This window comes from Alexandromys fortis, unplaced genomic scaffold (assembly GCF_014885135.2).
Source record: "Alexandromys fortis isolate MF-2015 unplaced genomic scaffold, M_Fortis_MF-2015_v1.1 scaffold_7, whole genome shotgun sequence".
In the NCBI taxonomy this organism is placed as follows: domain Eukaryota; kingdom Metazoa; phylum Chordata; class Mammalia; order Rodentia; family Cricetidae; genus Alexandromys; species Alexandromys fortis.
This window is the reverse complement of record NW_026067920.1, coordinates 5,654,951-5,670,816: the sequence shown is the minus strand read 5'-3', so window position 1 is coordinate 5,670,816 and position 15,866 is coordinate 5,654,951. Positions and strand designations below refer to the sequence as shown.

Genomic DNA, 15,866 nt, shown 5'->3' with positions numbered 1-15,866 from the left:
CTGTGTGGTTCCACACCTTTTTTTAAGTCTCAACAGAAATGAGTTATGTTAAATGAAAGTCAGGGGTGCTTTTTCAGGTCCTCTCAGGAGTTGGCATAGTCTTGGGGCATTTTTTTGTCAAACTAAAACTTACCGATTTTTTTTGAAGTCCCGGCCAAAATTCTGGCCACTGGTATTTCCTGAGGCTACATCCCCATCATCAACGCAGAACGCTAGCTCTCGTGGGTTCTAGACTACACAGCTGACATATTGGGAAATGTGTTGATACAGGTAGACTATGAGAGATGGTGCAGATCTGAACTGGAATCCCCCTCCGACACTCAGATGATGGAGCCTCACAAGCTATTGCTAGGGCCCTGGTTAGATGACACAAATGGTGCTGGGCAGACCCCCACAACATGCTACCCTGATATTTTTCCAGCTGAAGCCAGAAGCAATGCATGCTACCCTTGTTTGTTTCCTAGGAGATACTGGCACTGAACACACCGTACAGTTATTAATGTAGGGTACCAGGTGCTGGCCAGTGAAGTCCTCCTGGTAGAGCTTTACTGTGTTCTCAAAGCTGGCAGAGGCTAACCCTCCTCACGTGGATATCCCGTGGATGGGGCTGAGGACACTGTCACACTTAATACACATCTCTTCATTCATTTCCAGATCCAAATGTTCTTAGCTGTGGGTGGGCAAGCATTGCCAGTACCGCCTAAGCCACTTGACCTCATTTTCATGACCACCGGCAGTTCCGAGTAATCGCTGCTCTTGCAGAGGACTCAGGTCTGATTCCCAGAACCTACATGATAATGTACAACCATACATAAATCCAGTTCTAGGGCACCCAACCTCCCTTCTGACCTCTTTGGATACCAGGCGTGCATATGTACACAGATATATGCAGGAAAAGCATTCAGACACATAAATAAATGTTAAAGAATGGTTATACAATGCCATCCTGCTCTGCCAAATATAAGTGTAGAACAAGAGCCGTAGACGCAGTTATCGCCACATAGGCCTTCAGGAAAGGACAGATTTACAGACCTTGTCATCACCCTTAGTGACTGAGATGCAGGTTCCATGGTTGCCAGTGTGTGGTCCCAGCTGCCCAGGTCCAGGCTGCAGCTCGGGGCTCCGAGGAGCTCCTCATCACTTGGCAGGTGCAGAGTGAGGAGGGGTTGTGCACTCTTCTGTCAGTGCTCTAGGTAAAGGCACTAAACAACCAACCTGGGACCCCTGTAAACCAGAACCTCAGCTTAGGGTTGCCAGCCCTTCCTAGTAGCATGGATCCAGGCTGCCAATCCACAAAAATGACTGACCTCCTCAGAGTTCCTCCCCTTTCACTCACTGTCAGGGTTGAGAGGGTAATGTTCTTTAATGTTGTAGTGGTCATTGGGGAGGGAGAAGTATGTTTATTTTTGGTTCACATCTACTGTTTTTTTTTTCCTCTTTTATGAGAGATCTCACTTCTTAGTCCTGGAACTCACTATGTAGACCCAGCAAGCTGGCCTTGAACTCAGTGATCCCACAAAGGCTGCTGGGATTGAAGGCATGTGCTACCATGCCCAACTATGTGCAATTTATTTTATGTTGAATTTGTTTATGCAACTCGCTCTTCATTTCTTTCATGTTTTTCCTGTGATGGCTTAGCAATAATTAGTTCTCCCGTGTAAGCCTTGTAGCACAGGATTTCCTTAAGCCCAGTGGTGCATCTATCTCTAGTACTCTGCTCCACAGATATGCTCATTGGTATTGTTCTCTCCATTTTTAAGTATACGTAGGAAAAATGTGGGATTCTTTTTGTACCCTGTGTCCAGTATCAACTATTTGGTCTGAGCAACCTACCAGTTCTACCACTGAGAACTATTTCCTTATTTGAGCTGGGTTCTCACTATGTTGCCCAAGCTGGCCTTCAACTCCTGAACTGATACAACCCACCTGTCTTAGCTTAGTAGGACAAACTATAACCATGTCACTGTACTTGGCTGACATTTGGTTTCTCTAAAGTAGTAACTTTAAAATATGCAAATGTTTACATTTTTTGTGTGCATTTCGGTTTAGATGTATATGTAAATATGCATGCAGGAGCCTGAGGAGCTCAGAAAAAATATCAAACCCCTGAAACTGGAGTAACAGATGGCTGTGAGCCACCGTATGGGTGCTGGGGACTGAACTTGGGTCCTCTGCAAGAACATTGCTGAGCCATGTCACCAGCCCCAATAAACAAAGAGGGACACAGCTATACACACATACACACAAACACACACACGTGTATAAAATGTATTATTTAGAATGTATGTACACACATATATGCCATGGCGCTAGTGGGAAGGATAGAGACCATTTGGGGAGTTGGTTCTCTTTCTTTTAAAGACCTTTTATTTATTTATTTGGTTTTTCTTTTTTTTTTTTTTAAATATTTATTTATTATGTATACAATATTCTTTCTGTGTGTATGCCTGAAGGCCAGAAGAGGGCACCAGACCCCATTACAGATGGTTGTGAGCCNAGAAGAGGGCACCAGACCCCATTACAGATGGTTGTGAGCCACCATGTGGTTGCTGGGAATTGAACTCAGGACCTTTGGAAGAGCAGGCAATGCTCTTAACCGCTGAGCCATCTCTCCAGCCCCTTTATTTGGTTTTTCAAAGCGGGGTTTCTCTCTGTAGCCCTTGCTGTCATGTCTGTAGACCAGGCTGGCCTTGAACTCAAGAGATTCACCTGCCTCTGCCTCCTGAGAGCTAGGATTAAAGGTGTGCATCGCCACTGCCAGGCTCTAATACTGTGATTTTTATTTTTGCTTTGTTTGTGAAACAGGGTTTTACTGTGTTGCTCTGGCTGACATGGAACTCACAATGTAGAACAGACAAGCCTAAAACTCACAAGAGATCCAAATGGCCCTGTCTCCTGAGTTCTGGGATTAAAGGCATGCAACTCTAAACTCAGCTCTTAAACCTCCTTTGTGATACAGGGTCTCCTTTACTGTTTCTATGCTTAATCAAGGTGACAGGCTCTAGGGATTGAATACAGATCAAAAAAGCAGGAGAAGCCAGCAAGGGGAGCCCCTTTACTCAACGAACCCCCCTGCTGGCTTCTCCTGCTTTTTTTGGGATGTCTCAACTGTGTAGTACAAGTTTGCTACAATTCACTACCCTGACACATCTTCCTGAGTGCTGGGATTACAAACTTGTGCCACCACAACCTACTTTAATACTTTCTTTCATTTTGTTGAGATAGGGGCTCATGTAGCCTAGGCTGATCCAAATTTCCTATGTAGCAAAGACTAGCCTTTCCTGATCCTGCCGTCTCCACCTCCTAAGCACTAGGGTTACAGGTATGTGCCACCAGGTTTGGTTCTAGAGCTTCTTTATTTTTATGCAGTATATTTTTCAGTCTTTTATGACTCACAAATTTCTATTATAGTTAGCCCATTCCAACCTGAAATTTCCTAGTTTCTTCAAATGTTTTTAGATTGCTTTGTTTACACTAAGATCTGATTAGTAGAGAATATGTTTGAGATAAAGACAGAAACAGCTTTATTATCCTTAAAATGGCTACCATTCCAACAGAATTACTTTTAAGAGCCTAGCTTTCCACCATCGAACCGAGACGGCATCTTCACCAAACACTAAATCTCACTATGTATTGGTATTCATTTTCAGACTTTCTATTGTTTTAGCAATTTATAATTTATGTTCTAGTTAATTTTTGAGACTTAATTTTCTTTTGAAGATTTATTTATTTATTATGTACATTGTGTTTTGCCTGCATATATGCCTGCATGAAAGAAGAGGGCACCAGATCCCATAATAGATGGTTGTAAACTACCAGGAGGCTGCTGAAAATTGAACTCAGGATCTCTGAAAGAGAAGTCAGTGCTCTTAAACTCTGAGCCATCTTTCCAGCCAGAGACTTCATATTTTAAATTTCTGAGACTAGCACTCTTATTTCATTCCTTTAAAAAATTTTCCTCTCAGCTGGATGTGATGGCAAATGCTTTTAATCCCAGCACTCAGGAGGCAGAGGCAGGTGGGTCTCTGTGAGTTCAAGACCAGCATGGTCTACAAAGGAATTCCAGGACAGCCAGGGCTACATAGAGATCCTGTCTCAAAAAAACAAAACAAACTTTTTTCATGGTTATTACTTCTTTATCTTTTATACAACCATTGCATCAGAACACATAAATTTTGTTTGAAAGACAACTTATTTTATGTGTATGATATTTGGCCTGTATGCCAATGTGTACACAATGTGGTGCCCAGTGCCCAGGGAGGATCAAAGTGTCGGGTCCCCTGGAGGGGAGCTAAAGTTTGAGAGCTGCTGTATGGATGTCAAGACCTGAACCTGGGTCCTTTGAAAGAACATATTGAGCTATTAACTGCTGTCTCATCTCTCCAGCTCTCTTCAAATCTTTTATTTATTTATTTCATTATATTTTTTTTTAATGTGTAGCCCAGGCTGGCCTCGAACTCATGATCCTCTTGCCTCTGCCTCCTTCAGCAAACCCTACCGACATGCACTACCACAACTGGTTCATTATACTTTTAAGAAGATTTATTTAAGTGTGTGTGTGTCTGTTTATGAGTGCAGGTGTACATAGAAGCCAGAAGAGGGCATCAGGTCCCCTGGAGCTGGAGCAACACAGGTGGTTGTGACTCACCTCACATGGAATCTGAGAACCAAACTTGGGATCTCTGTGAGATCAGTAACACAATTAACCTCCAAGGCTTACCCCATCCCCAGTAAAAAAACAAAAACAAAACAACAACAACAACAAAAAAAACCAAACCTCTTGGAAAGAAAACGTGTCAGTGTTTTACTGTTGCCTGAAATGTGCTCCTTATCAAAATATTTTACCTAAGTTCAAAATCTGAGCATCAGGCTCTGCTTTATGGTACTGGACTCCTAGGCTGCTGAAGCATTTCCTCTGCATACCGATACAAAGCTCGCTCAGCTAGGTGTTTTTTTAAAAATTATTTATTTATTTATTATGCATACAATATTTTGTCTGTGTGCATGTCTGCAGGCCAGAAGAGGGCACCAGACCTCATTACAGATGGTTGTGAGCCACCATGTGGTTGCTGGGAATTGAACTCAGGACCTCTGGAAGAACAGGCAATGCTCTTAACCACTGAGCCATCTCTCCAGCCCCCCGCTCAGCTTGGTGTTAGCAGAACAACACAGGATGAGGGTGCGTCTCATCCGGTTCTGAGAGCTTTCCTTTAGTTCTGCCATGAGCCCATAGTGACACACATATACGGGGCGATTGGAAGTCACCTGAACACCCCCCGAACGTCTGTCTATACCTTAGCTATGTGGCCAGAGCAAAGAGTCCTTTGGTAACATAATAGCCCTACCCTGCAGAGAAGGTCCTCCAGTCTCAAAGACAACTGTCCAGGGTTTTCTGTAGCCCTTCTGTAATAAACATCACAGACTCCAGCTCTTGTATCACAGCTACAGACTGTCAGCCAATTATATGTGTTCCAAAATGTGGTTCTTTCCTATTTGCCTGCTGTGGCCTCTGTGATTCAGTCACCCAATGGTTGAGGCCATAGCTTCGTCATCACAGTCTCAATGTCAACCATGGGAGTTAGTGATCCTCCCAATATGTCCTTTCTTTGTTCCTCAGTTTGAGCATACCCTTTGGAAGCCTCATTACATTTACTGTCCTTTTATAGTTTGAAATTTTATATTATGTTAAAATGTCATATAGTTTCTATATCCTGACTGTACGCAAACCAATACATGATACTAAGGTAAAAATCCAAAGAGCTAAATCAAACTGCCACTTAACACCTACAGAGTAACCTTACACCCTCATTCAGGGACTTTCCACATTTATAGAAGAAGACAGTTTTGGGGCAATCAATGTCTTAATCTTTAATTTATTTATACAACTGACACAAGAGAAATGTCCATAAAGTCTTTCAAAACAGCCCTTCTTGACAAATCTTATTTCAACATATTAATGAAAAAATGCTGTTGATATGTCTTTCTTCATTCTCCACACAGATCCATGAGAGAAGAATGATGATTTACAAAACGATCTTGAGGAAAAAAGGAGCTGGTGGGACGGCTCTTTGGTTTATAGAGCACCTGCCCTCAGTCATGAGGAGCAGACTGTGGATCCTAGCAGTCATGGAAGGAACTAAGCGCTGGCCTTGAAGACAAGGGGGCTAAGACTGGTTCCATGAGTCCCAGGTTCAAGAAAATATCCTGTCCCAAATGAAAAAAGCAGAGAATGACAGGACACCCCATACCCACAACCTCACCTCTTACAAAGAGACACACACACAGACAAACACAGATAGACAAGACACACACAGATAGATGACAGACAGACAGACACAGATAAGACAAACATACAAATAGATAAAATAAACATAAAATACAAACAACAAAAACAAAGCGGGAGGTATTGCTTTGTGGTATGATACTTGCCTAGCATATGTAAGTCCCTGGCTTCCATCCCCAGCATGGCAAAAGAAACAAACAAAAACAAAGCTGAAGGCATTACAATATCTAATTTTTAAATTTTATTTATTTATATAATTCTTTTTCTTTCTTTCTTTCTTTTTTTTTTTTTTTTTTTTTTTGGTTTCTCAAGACAAGCTGTCACTCTGTAGTTCTGGCTGACTTGGAAACTTACTATGTAGGACAGGTGGGCCTCAAATATACAGAGAACCACCTGCCTCTGCTGGGATTAAATGTATACGCCCCAACATGCCCGGTTTTAATACTCAACTTTAAAAGACAATGCATAAGTCCAGGCATGATATCGCATGCTTATAATCACAGCTGAAGCAGAATTGCACCAAGTTTGAGGCTAGGCTGGGATATGAGTTTCAAGTCAACTAGAACTACATGACAAGACCCTGTCTCAAAAATAAGCAAACAAAAAAACCCTAAGAAATGCTATGAATCTGGAGTAACCGAAACAACAAGGTATTGGTATAAAGACAATAAAACAGAGGAGGATACAGAAATAAATAATTCACACACTTATTACAGTCAAATGATTTCAACACAGTTGACAAAGGCACACAGTGTAGAAAGCAAACTCTCTTTAAGTGGTACTGGGAAAACTCCAGGTGTAAAAAGGTAAAACTGGTCTCTCCTCACCTGGAAGACTCATGGGCTGAGACCCTAGACAGGAGTATAGGTCAGCACTAGACTGGAACTAGGAAACTATCAGAAGCCCCAGGGGAATGTCTCATGCCATTGAAGTGGCTAAGCGTGTTTCTGAATGTATGACTGCAGACAAACAGGTCACAAGAGCACACGTGAACAATGTGATCAACAGCTCTGTGCAACAAAGAGCCGGCGGAGCAAAGACAAGCGGAACAGGAGTACCTGTAAATAACACACCTGAGAGAGGGTTAACTTCCATAAGATGCACAAACTCCAAGAGCAAAAAGGAAAAAAGAAAGAAAAAACCCTAACATTTGAAAATTAAATCAAAAACTTGACACAGGAGTGTTTGTAATATCAATTTCCTAGAAAGCTAAAGTCAAAGAAATAACCATGTTTGGAAAAAACAAAAACAAAAACCACAATACCACCAATCCAGAAAGTGGAAATCAGGCAACTCTTTACCACCTCCCTTGAGTCTGACGACAGGTGGGCATGTGCACTGCTCTAAGTATCATGTGTGTTTATCTGCTAAGATCTTAAACATTTTCATTCATGTGTACATGTGTGTGTCTGTGTGAGTTTATGATATAGGGCATCAGATACTTTGGGGAGGGAGATGGAGGTCCCTTGACACGGGTGCTGGAACAAATACAGGGTCCCTAGAAGAGTGTCATATCAGGAGCTCTTATTTGTTCTTTCCAGTCTCCTCAAAAGTAGTATGGAGATTCCTCTAAAAATTAAAAACAGAGTTGGGAAGTGTTGGCACATGCCATTTTTATCCCAGCACTTGCGAAGCAGAGACATGCGGAATTCTTTGAGTTCGGGGTCAGCCTGGTCTACAGAGTGAGTTTCAGGACAGCCAGGCCTGTTACACAGAGTAATCCTGTCTCTAAAAACAAAACAAACAAAAAATTAAAAATGGGGGCTGAAGAGTTGGCTCAATGGTTAAAATCAAAGCACGGGCTTCTCTAGCAGAGAACCTGGTTCCCACTCCCAGCGCCACTGGCAACTCACAACTGTCTGGAACTCCAGGGGATCTGACCCCCACCTCTTCTGGCCTCCCCAGGCAACAGGCACAAATGGCTGTGAGTGCCACAGGGGTGCTGGGAATTGGGCTCTACAAAGGTTCTCTATAAGAAAAAACAGTGCTCTTTACTGAGCCAGTTCTCTCTCCAGCAACCTCATGGTCTTTCACAACCACCAATTACCCAATTCTAGGGACACAACGCTCTCTTATGACCTCTATGAACTCTAGGTAAGCGTGTGATGCAGAGATGAAGATTTAAAAAAATCTAGAAACAATGTTGATCAGCTAGGTGGCGGTAGCACATACCTTTAATTCCATCAGAGGGAGATGGATCTCTAAGTTTGAGGCCAGCCAGGTCTACATAACAAACTGTAGGTCAGCCAGGGCTACACAGTGAGACGGTCTCAAAAACTAAATAAATAAATGTAAGATACTACATGCTTTGGTATACATGTGAGCCCATGTATACTAATTTGGTCATAACCAAACTGCTCCAATAAAAAATGTGTCTAGTTTCTAGTTTAGGAAGGGTACTCTGGAAACATGGGCCACAGTTTTAAATGTATATAGCTACTTTGAGGACAAGGTGCTCTATAAGAGATCCCATCTCAGGGAGCAGAGATGGCTCAGCAGTTACAAGCACTGGGGAGCTCTTCCAGAGGTCCTGCGTTCAATTCTCAGCAACCACATTGAGGCTCACAGCCATCTATAGTGGGATCTGATGCATTCTTCTGGCATAGTCATTCATACAGATACACCACTCACATACATAAATAAATAAATAAATAAATAAATAAATAAATAAAGCTTAAAAAAAAAGATTGCATCTGAAAACCCAAAAGAATCTCCCCCCAAACATATTATTTATTTGATTTATTCATTTTACATTTTGTGTGTTTTACCCAAATGTTTGTATGTGCACTATGTGTCTGCTTGGTACTTACAGAGGTTAAAAGAGGGCATCAGAACCTCTGCAACTGGAGCTATGGATGGTTGTGAATCACCATGTGGGGACTGGGAAAGAAACCTGGGCTATCTGCAAGAGTAGCCAGTGCTCTCGGTCAACACCATCTCTCCAGCCACACCCAAAAGAATCTCAAGGTAAAAATGTATTAAAAACTGTATTGTTCAGCTGGGAAATGGTGGTGTCTGACTTTAATTTCAGCATTAGGGAGGCAGAGGCAGGAGGATCTCTGTGAGTTTGAGGCCAGCCTGGTCTACAGATTGAGTTCTAAGACAGACAGGGCTATACAGAGAAACACTATCTTAAGACAAAACCAAAACCAAACCAAAGCAAAAACCTGTACCTTTCAGTTGGTCCCAATGCCACAGGTCTGTAATCCCAGTTCTTGTAGAAGACTGAGGTAGGAGAGTCATAAGTTAAAGGCCTGTTTGTGTTACAGAATGAGTTAAAGGCATGAAGATCCTGCCTAAAAAAATGAAAACTCAAAACCAAGACTAGAAATAGGTTTAAGAAACCCTCTTACGAGCTGTTGAGCAGGAGAGATCAAGAAAGTCCCAAAACAATATGGGTATTGCCACTGTTCTTGTCTACTTCCCAGAGTTTGAACTTAAGGTTCTATTACTGAAGACACCATGCACTGCAGACATAGAACTCAGAGGATCCATGCTGGATCTGACCTGAAAGGCCCGAGGACTAGCTTTTATAGTACCACAAGGTACTTTGTAAGCTTCCAAGGGAAGGAAGTAACCATCAGTCACAGCCAACTGCCTGTCACCCATAATAACTTGCAGCATGGCAAGATAGCCCTAAGGGTGAGATAGTGGCACTCACATCTTGGTGGTAACCAACAGCTGTCTAATTGGACTTAAAGCCTGCTTAAGAAGACGGAGATCATGCTTGGTACTAGAAACCTAACTTCCCAGGTTAGTCAGGTCAGAGATCACAGAGGAGCGATTTCTGCCACTTTAACTAAAGCAACACAGTTCTTTTTCTCCTTTTTTTAAAATTGATTTTTATTGAGCTCTACAATTTTCTCTGCTCCTCTCCCTGCCTCCCTCCCCTTTCAATCCTCTCCCAAGGTCCCCATGCACCTAATTTACTCAGGAGAACTTGTCTTTTTCTACTTCCCATGTAGATTAGATTCATGTATGTCTTTCATTGTTGTCTAGGTTCTCTGGGATTGTGTAGGCTGGTTTTTTTTGCTTTATGTTTAAAAACCACTTATGAGTGAGTACATGTGATAATTGTCTTTCTGGGTCTGGGTCACCTCACTCAAAATGATGTTTTCTAGCCCCATCCATTTGCCTACAAAATTCAAGATGCTGTTATTTTTTCTGCTGTGTTGTACTAGTACTCCATTGAGCAGCACAGTTTTTTTTTTTAAAGGTTTTTTTTTTTTTTTTTTTTTTGAGACAGGGTTTTTCTGTAGCTTTGGAGCCTATCCTGGAACTCACTCTGTTGACCAGGCTGGCCTTGAACTCACAGAGACCCGCCTGCCTCTGCCTCCTGAGTGCTGGGATTATAGGCAAGTAACACAGTTCTTAAATGCACCCTAAATACTCTTATACCCATAGGTAAATGTAGCTCTTAGTCACCAAAGAAACTTCTTTTTGCAACAGACAGACCATTACAGAAAAACGTATCTGATTTAAATGCATAAAACAACTGACCATGGAATACCAAACCCAATAGATACATCTAAAACAGAACTCTTGCATCTAAGGCTTGGGAACATTGTGAAAGAGGAGCAAAAGGATTTTGAGAGCCAGAAGTTTGTGAGTCTACTGTTAACAACATAAGTATACAGAGGCTCATTAAAATATAGCACCATTTTTCCTAATTTAAAGAGAGATTCAAAAGCAAGAGGCATTTAGAACCCCAAATAAGCACAACCAGAGAACCTCTCTGCAACATATTATCATATTAATACATCACAGTCAAGGTGTCAAAAATACAAAGCCAAGGGGCTGGAGAAAGCTCAGTGGATAAGAGCACTGGCTGCTGGCGCAGAGGACCTAGGTTTGATTCCTAGCATCAACATGGTGTTTCACAACCGTCTGTAACTCTAGTCCTAGGAGATCCTACATCCTCTTCTGGCCTCCATGGGCAACAAGCATACGTATAGTGCACAAACACACTTAAGACAAAACATCCATACAAATAAAACAAAATAAAATAAAATTTTAAGGGCAGAAATATGCCTAGCTGTGGTGACGCACACCTTTAATCCCAGAATTTGAGAGGCAGAGGCAGGCGAATCACTGTGTGTTCAAGGCCAACCTGGTCTACAGAGTGAGTTCAAGGATAGCTAGGCCTCACAGAGAAATACTGTCTTGAAAAACAAAACAAAACAAAAACAAACAAACAAAAAAAAGCAGAAATACAATGTATCAAACAAGTAAAAACAAACAAGTTGATTTAGTTAATTTGATGTCTGATAACGTGGATCAAAAACCAAAATGAATCAGAAGAGATAAAGAATACTACAAATTAATGAAAGGAGCAAGTCCTCAAGAAGACATAACAAAGGGTGTCGCAGTCTACCTGTCTAGGCAGTTATCCACCTCTCATAAGCTCCAAAAGACAACAGCCACTCCACACTGGACAGAAGGAGATGAGGACATTTGGACTGTCTGCTGGTCCAAAGTAATATAAGCAAAGAACTCAAAGCCATTCCTGACACCACCATGACACTCCTGCCTAACACTCAAGAGCCACTGGATTCTACCTGGCTCCTACCAGCTAAATAGCTGCTCCTTCTAGACTGGCAAGGACAGGAGATTTGTAGAAAAGGGATCCCCACCATATAGAGATCAATAACTTTCTTGAATGTTCACAGGACCAACCTGGCCCACTTACTCCCAGAACGTCCAAAGACGCTAGGCTGGACATGCCTAATAGGTTTGGGTACCCTGGTAATTGCCTATACGTCTCCTGAGTAGTGTTAGTGGTTGCCGGTGTCCTTGCTCAATTTGGCAGGGGACACTGAGTCAGACAGCTGGAACTACAAAATTCAAACTATAAAAGGACTCAGATATCAGAAGAATCACCTGGAGTCCACAATCTTCCAAAGATCTGGCATGGGAGAAAAAAAGGCTTTCTCAAAGACCCAAATAAGAAGTGTGATGATGGTAGGCAGGGGGTGAGTGAGTGGCATTATTTATTAGGGTAAAAAGTCTGAGTGGCGGCCAAGCAGGGAGAGAACACTAAGATCACATCTCCTGGGGCATCCACATGAAAAAACACTTTATGCCAATACAAAATATGCTGTCATACACGCAATTGACAGAACCTGGTTTCATTGCTTGCTACAGAAAAAAAAAAAACAACTGAAAAAAAAAATTACCCACAGGTGACAGAGACATGGGGAAGCAAAAAGTGAGAATGTGAGGAATTAAGATAAACACAACAGGGGCTAGAGAGCTGGCTCATCAGTGAGGAGCATGTGCTCTTCTTATAGAGGACCAAAATTCAACCCATATTATTAACTACAGCTGCAGTGGGATCAGAACCCTCTGGTTTTTGTATATACTTGCGCTCATGTGTGCTTGTGTACACATACACACACACAATTAAAAATAATAAATCTTTAAAAATACTTATGCACTGCTGGTCAAAGTGCCAACTTCTGTAGCCAACATGGAAATCAGTGTGAAGGTTTTCCAAAACACTGAAATAGATATGCCATATGTTAGGGTTGGAAATATGGCTCAGCAGTTAAGCACTGGATGCTCTTCCAGAGGACCTAGGCTTAATTCCCAGTACCCATATGAAAGCTCAAAATTATCTGTAACTCCAGTTCTAGGGACTCTGGCACCCTCACACAAATATACATGCAGGCAATGCACATAAAAAATACATAAATCTTTTAAAAAAAGGAAAGAAAAAGAAATGCCATATGTCCTACTATAGAATTTTCAGATATATACCTGCATGTGTCTAAGTGACACCAGAAACATCTGTACATTCATGTTCACTGGTGCATTATTCAGAACAGCTAAGCAATAACCAGCCTATACGTCCATTAACATAATGAAGAAAATGTGCTGTATACACAAACAAAAAGGAATTTTGTTTGCAAAGAAAAATAAAATTATGCATTTATTTAAGAAAATGTTGCAAAATATTCCTTTACACTGTGAAGATGTGTTACTGTGACTGGTTTAATAAAAAGCTGAACGGCCATTAACTAGGCAGGAAGAGGTTAGGTAGGACTTCTGGGGACAGAGAGGACTTGGAGAGGAAGAAAGGCAGGGTCACAAGCCAGATGCAGAGGATGCGGGATGAGCAGTACAGAGTAAAGGTAACCAAACCATGTAAAAAACGTAGATTAAAAAATATGGTTAATTTAAGTTTTAAAAACTAGTTAGGGCCGGGCGGTGGTGGCACACGCCTTTAATCCCAGTATTCCAGAGAGGCAGAGGCAGGCAAATCTCTGTGAGTTTGAGGCCAGCCTAGACTAAAAGAGCTAGTTCGAGGGCAAGCTTCAAAACTACAGAGAAACCATGTCTCTAAAAAACTAACCAACTGACCAACCAAACAACCAACCAAACAACCAACCAAACAACAACAACAACAAACTAGTTAGAAACAAGCCTAAGCTACAGGCCAAACTTTTATAATTAATATTAAGTTTTTATGTTTTTTTTTATGAGCTGGCAATCTAAAGGAAAAAAGCTGACTAAAGAAAAAACATACGTAACTGGAATTCATTACGCAAAATAAGCCGGAACGTCAAAGACAAACACCAGACTTTCCCTTGAATGCAGAACACACACTTCACATTACAAATGAGGGCCATAAAACTAAAAAGGAGATGCTGAGAGAGGATGAGACTGTGAGGTATGTGAGGAACTGTGGGTAATGAAATATGAAGACAGAAGGAGGGCTTCCTGGGGGAGCAGGGAGCCAGCTGGGTACAAGAGGGGGTACAGGAGGGGAATGAATGCTAATGAAGTATAAAGAAACAAATAACATGCCATGATAAGACACATTACTCTATATACAAATACAAAATAACAACAGCGAAGACAGGCTATTGTATCATTAAAGCCTTTCTGTTCCCAATTACTTATCTCTATCAACAAGGCTTTCAGATCAGGCAAACAGTAAAAGAAGTTAAACCATTCTGATAGTGAACACCACTTAATGTGGGGCACCTGAGACACACGAGCGTTTCTCAAGGAGGCACAAGAGGGTAGTCAATAAAGAAGGTGATAGTGCCGGGCAGTGGTGGCGCATGACTTTTAATCCCAGCACTCAGAAAGCTGTGAGTATGAGGTCAGCCTGCTCTACAGAACAAGTTCCAGGACAGCTAGGGCTGTTACACAGAGAAACCAAGTCTCAAGCCCCAACACCACCCCCCCCCCAAAAAATAAGATATTACATATATCTGTAATATCAGCATTTGGAGGCTAAGACAGAAGAATTATGGGTTCAAGGCCAACCTGGACTGTATAGGGAGACCAGTCAGGCAGGTCCTGAGACTTTAGCAAGCACTATTCCCACTGGGGTATGTCCTTGGTCAACAGATAAGACTAGCAGAAGCTCCTAAGACTAATTAATTTAAGTTACTTAAGGGAACCAATGAAAACTTCCCTGGAGCTTGGGGCATAAGAACTGAGGTTTGGAGAACTTTGAAGATGATCTTGAACTCTTTTTCCTCCTTTACCATCTCCCAACTGTTGGGATCACAGGAGGGCACCACAATGCCCAACTTAAAACACCCAATATAAAGTATATTCAGGGACTGGGTGTGGTAGGGCACACCTTTAATTCTAGTACTCAGGAGGCAGAGGCAGGCTGATCCCTGTGAGTTTGAGGCCAGCCTAGTCTACAAAGCAAGTTCCAGGACAGCCAAGCTGTTACACAGAGAACAAAATAAAACAAAAAAGTATATTGAGGAACTAGAGATATGGCTCAGGTTAAAAACACTTGTCTTACACAGGACCTGGGTTGGTTCCCAACAGCCATACGAGTACGATAGCCCATAAACTATACATAATTCTAGTTGCAGGAGATCAATGCTATTTTCTGACCTTTAAGGGCTCCACGCACACACGTGGTTCACATACATACATGCAAGGTAAACACATACCAATAAAATCAATAAGCCTAAAAAAATTTTTAAAAATAGATTGGTTTTTCTGGTTTGTATGTGGGTTTGTTGTTGTCTTCTTCTTAGACAGAGTCTCATCATGGAACTCCAGCACCTTTCTTTTGTTTATTTTGAGAGAGGACCTTACACTGTAGCTCAGGTTGGCTTTGTACCCAAAGCTATTCCTCCTGCCTTGGTCTCTCAATGGTTAAGCTATGATTATGTACATACAATACCTAGCATAAGAACAATAAAAATAATCACTGTTTTAAAATATCTTGCACTTAAACATTTAACCATATTAATTATGGAATTCTTTGGCATAAATTCCTAGAAGTAAAAACATAGCTCGGATTACATAATCATTTTAAGGTCAAGTATACTTTGCTTGGCAATTTTCCAAGATAGTGAACCCACTTTGCGTTAGAGAAGCTCACCTTTTGGGCCGAGGCAGGCCCATTGGGGTAAGGTTGGGATCTGGTTTAGGAATGGTTTTCCGGATGCGAATCTGTGAGACTTTCTTTGGTCTCTTCTCTGGCTCAGCCTGTTTTAAGGGTTAAAACAAAAGTAGGCAAAATGTTAAGTTATTTTAAAATAAAGCCTGTATACTCAAAACATCACTTCTTCACTTTACAGATAAGCCTGAAAAGTAGCTA

General features: G+C 41.6%; 1 protein-coding gene across 6 annotated transcripts in view; it reads right to left on the bottom strand.

Annotated features, from left to right (window-relative positions):
- Prr14l (proline rich 14 like) overlaps positions 1-15,866 on the bottom strand; it is a 75,045-nt gene that overhangs the window by 20,082 nt on the left and 39,097 nt on the right. For 3 of the 6 annotated variants that reach the window (XM_050140835.1, XM_050140839.1, XM_050140840.1), the window contains one exon: positions 15,648-15,754. In XM_050140835.1, coding sequence (XP_049996792.1) covers positions 15,648-15,754 — 107 coding nt within the window. The other 3 variants (XR_007591410.1, XM_050140838.1, XM_050140836.1) reach the window with 3 other exon arrangements.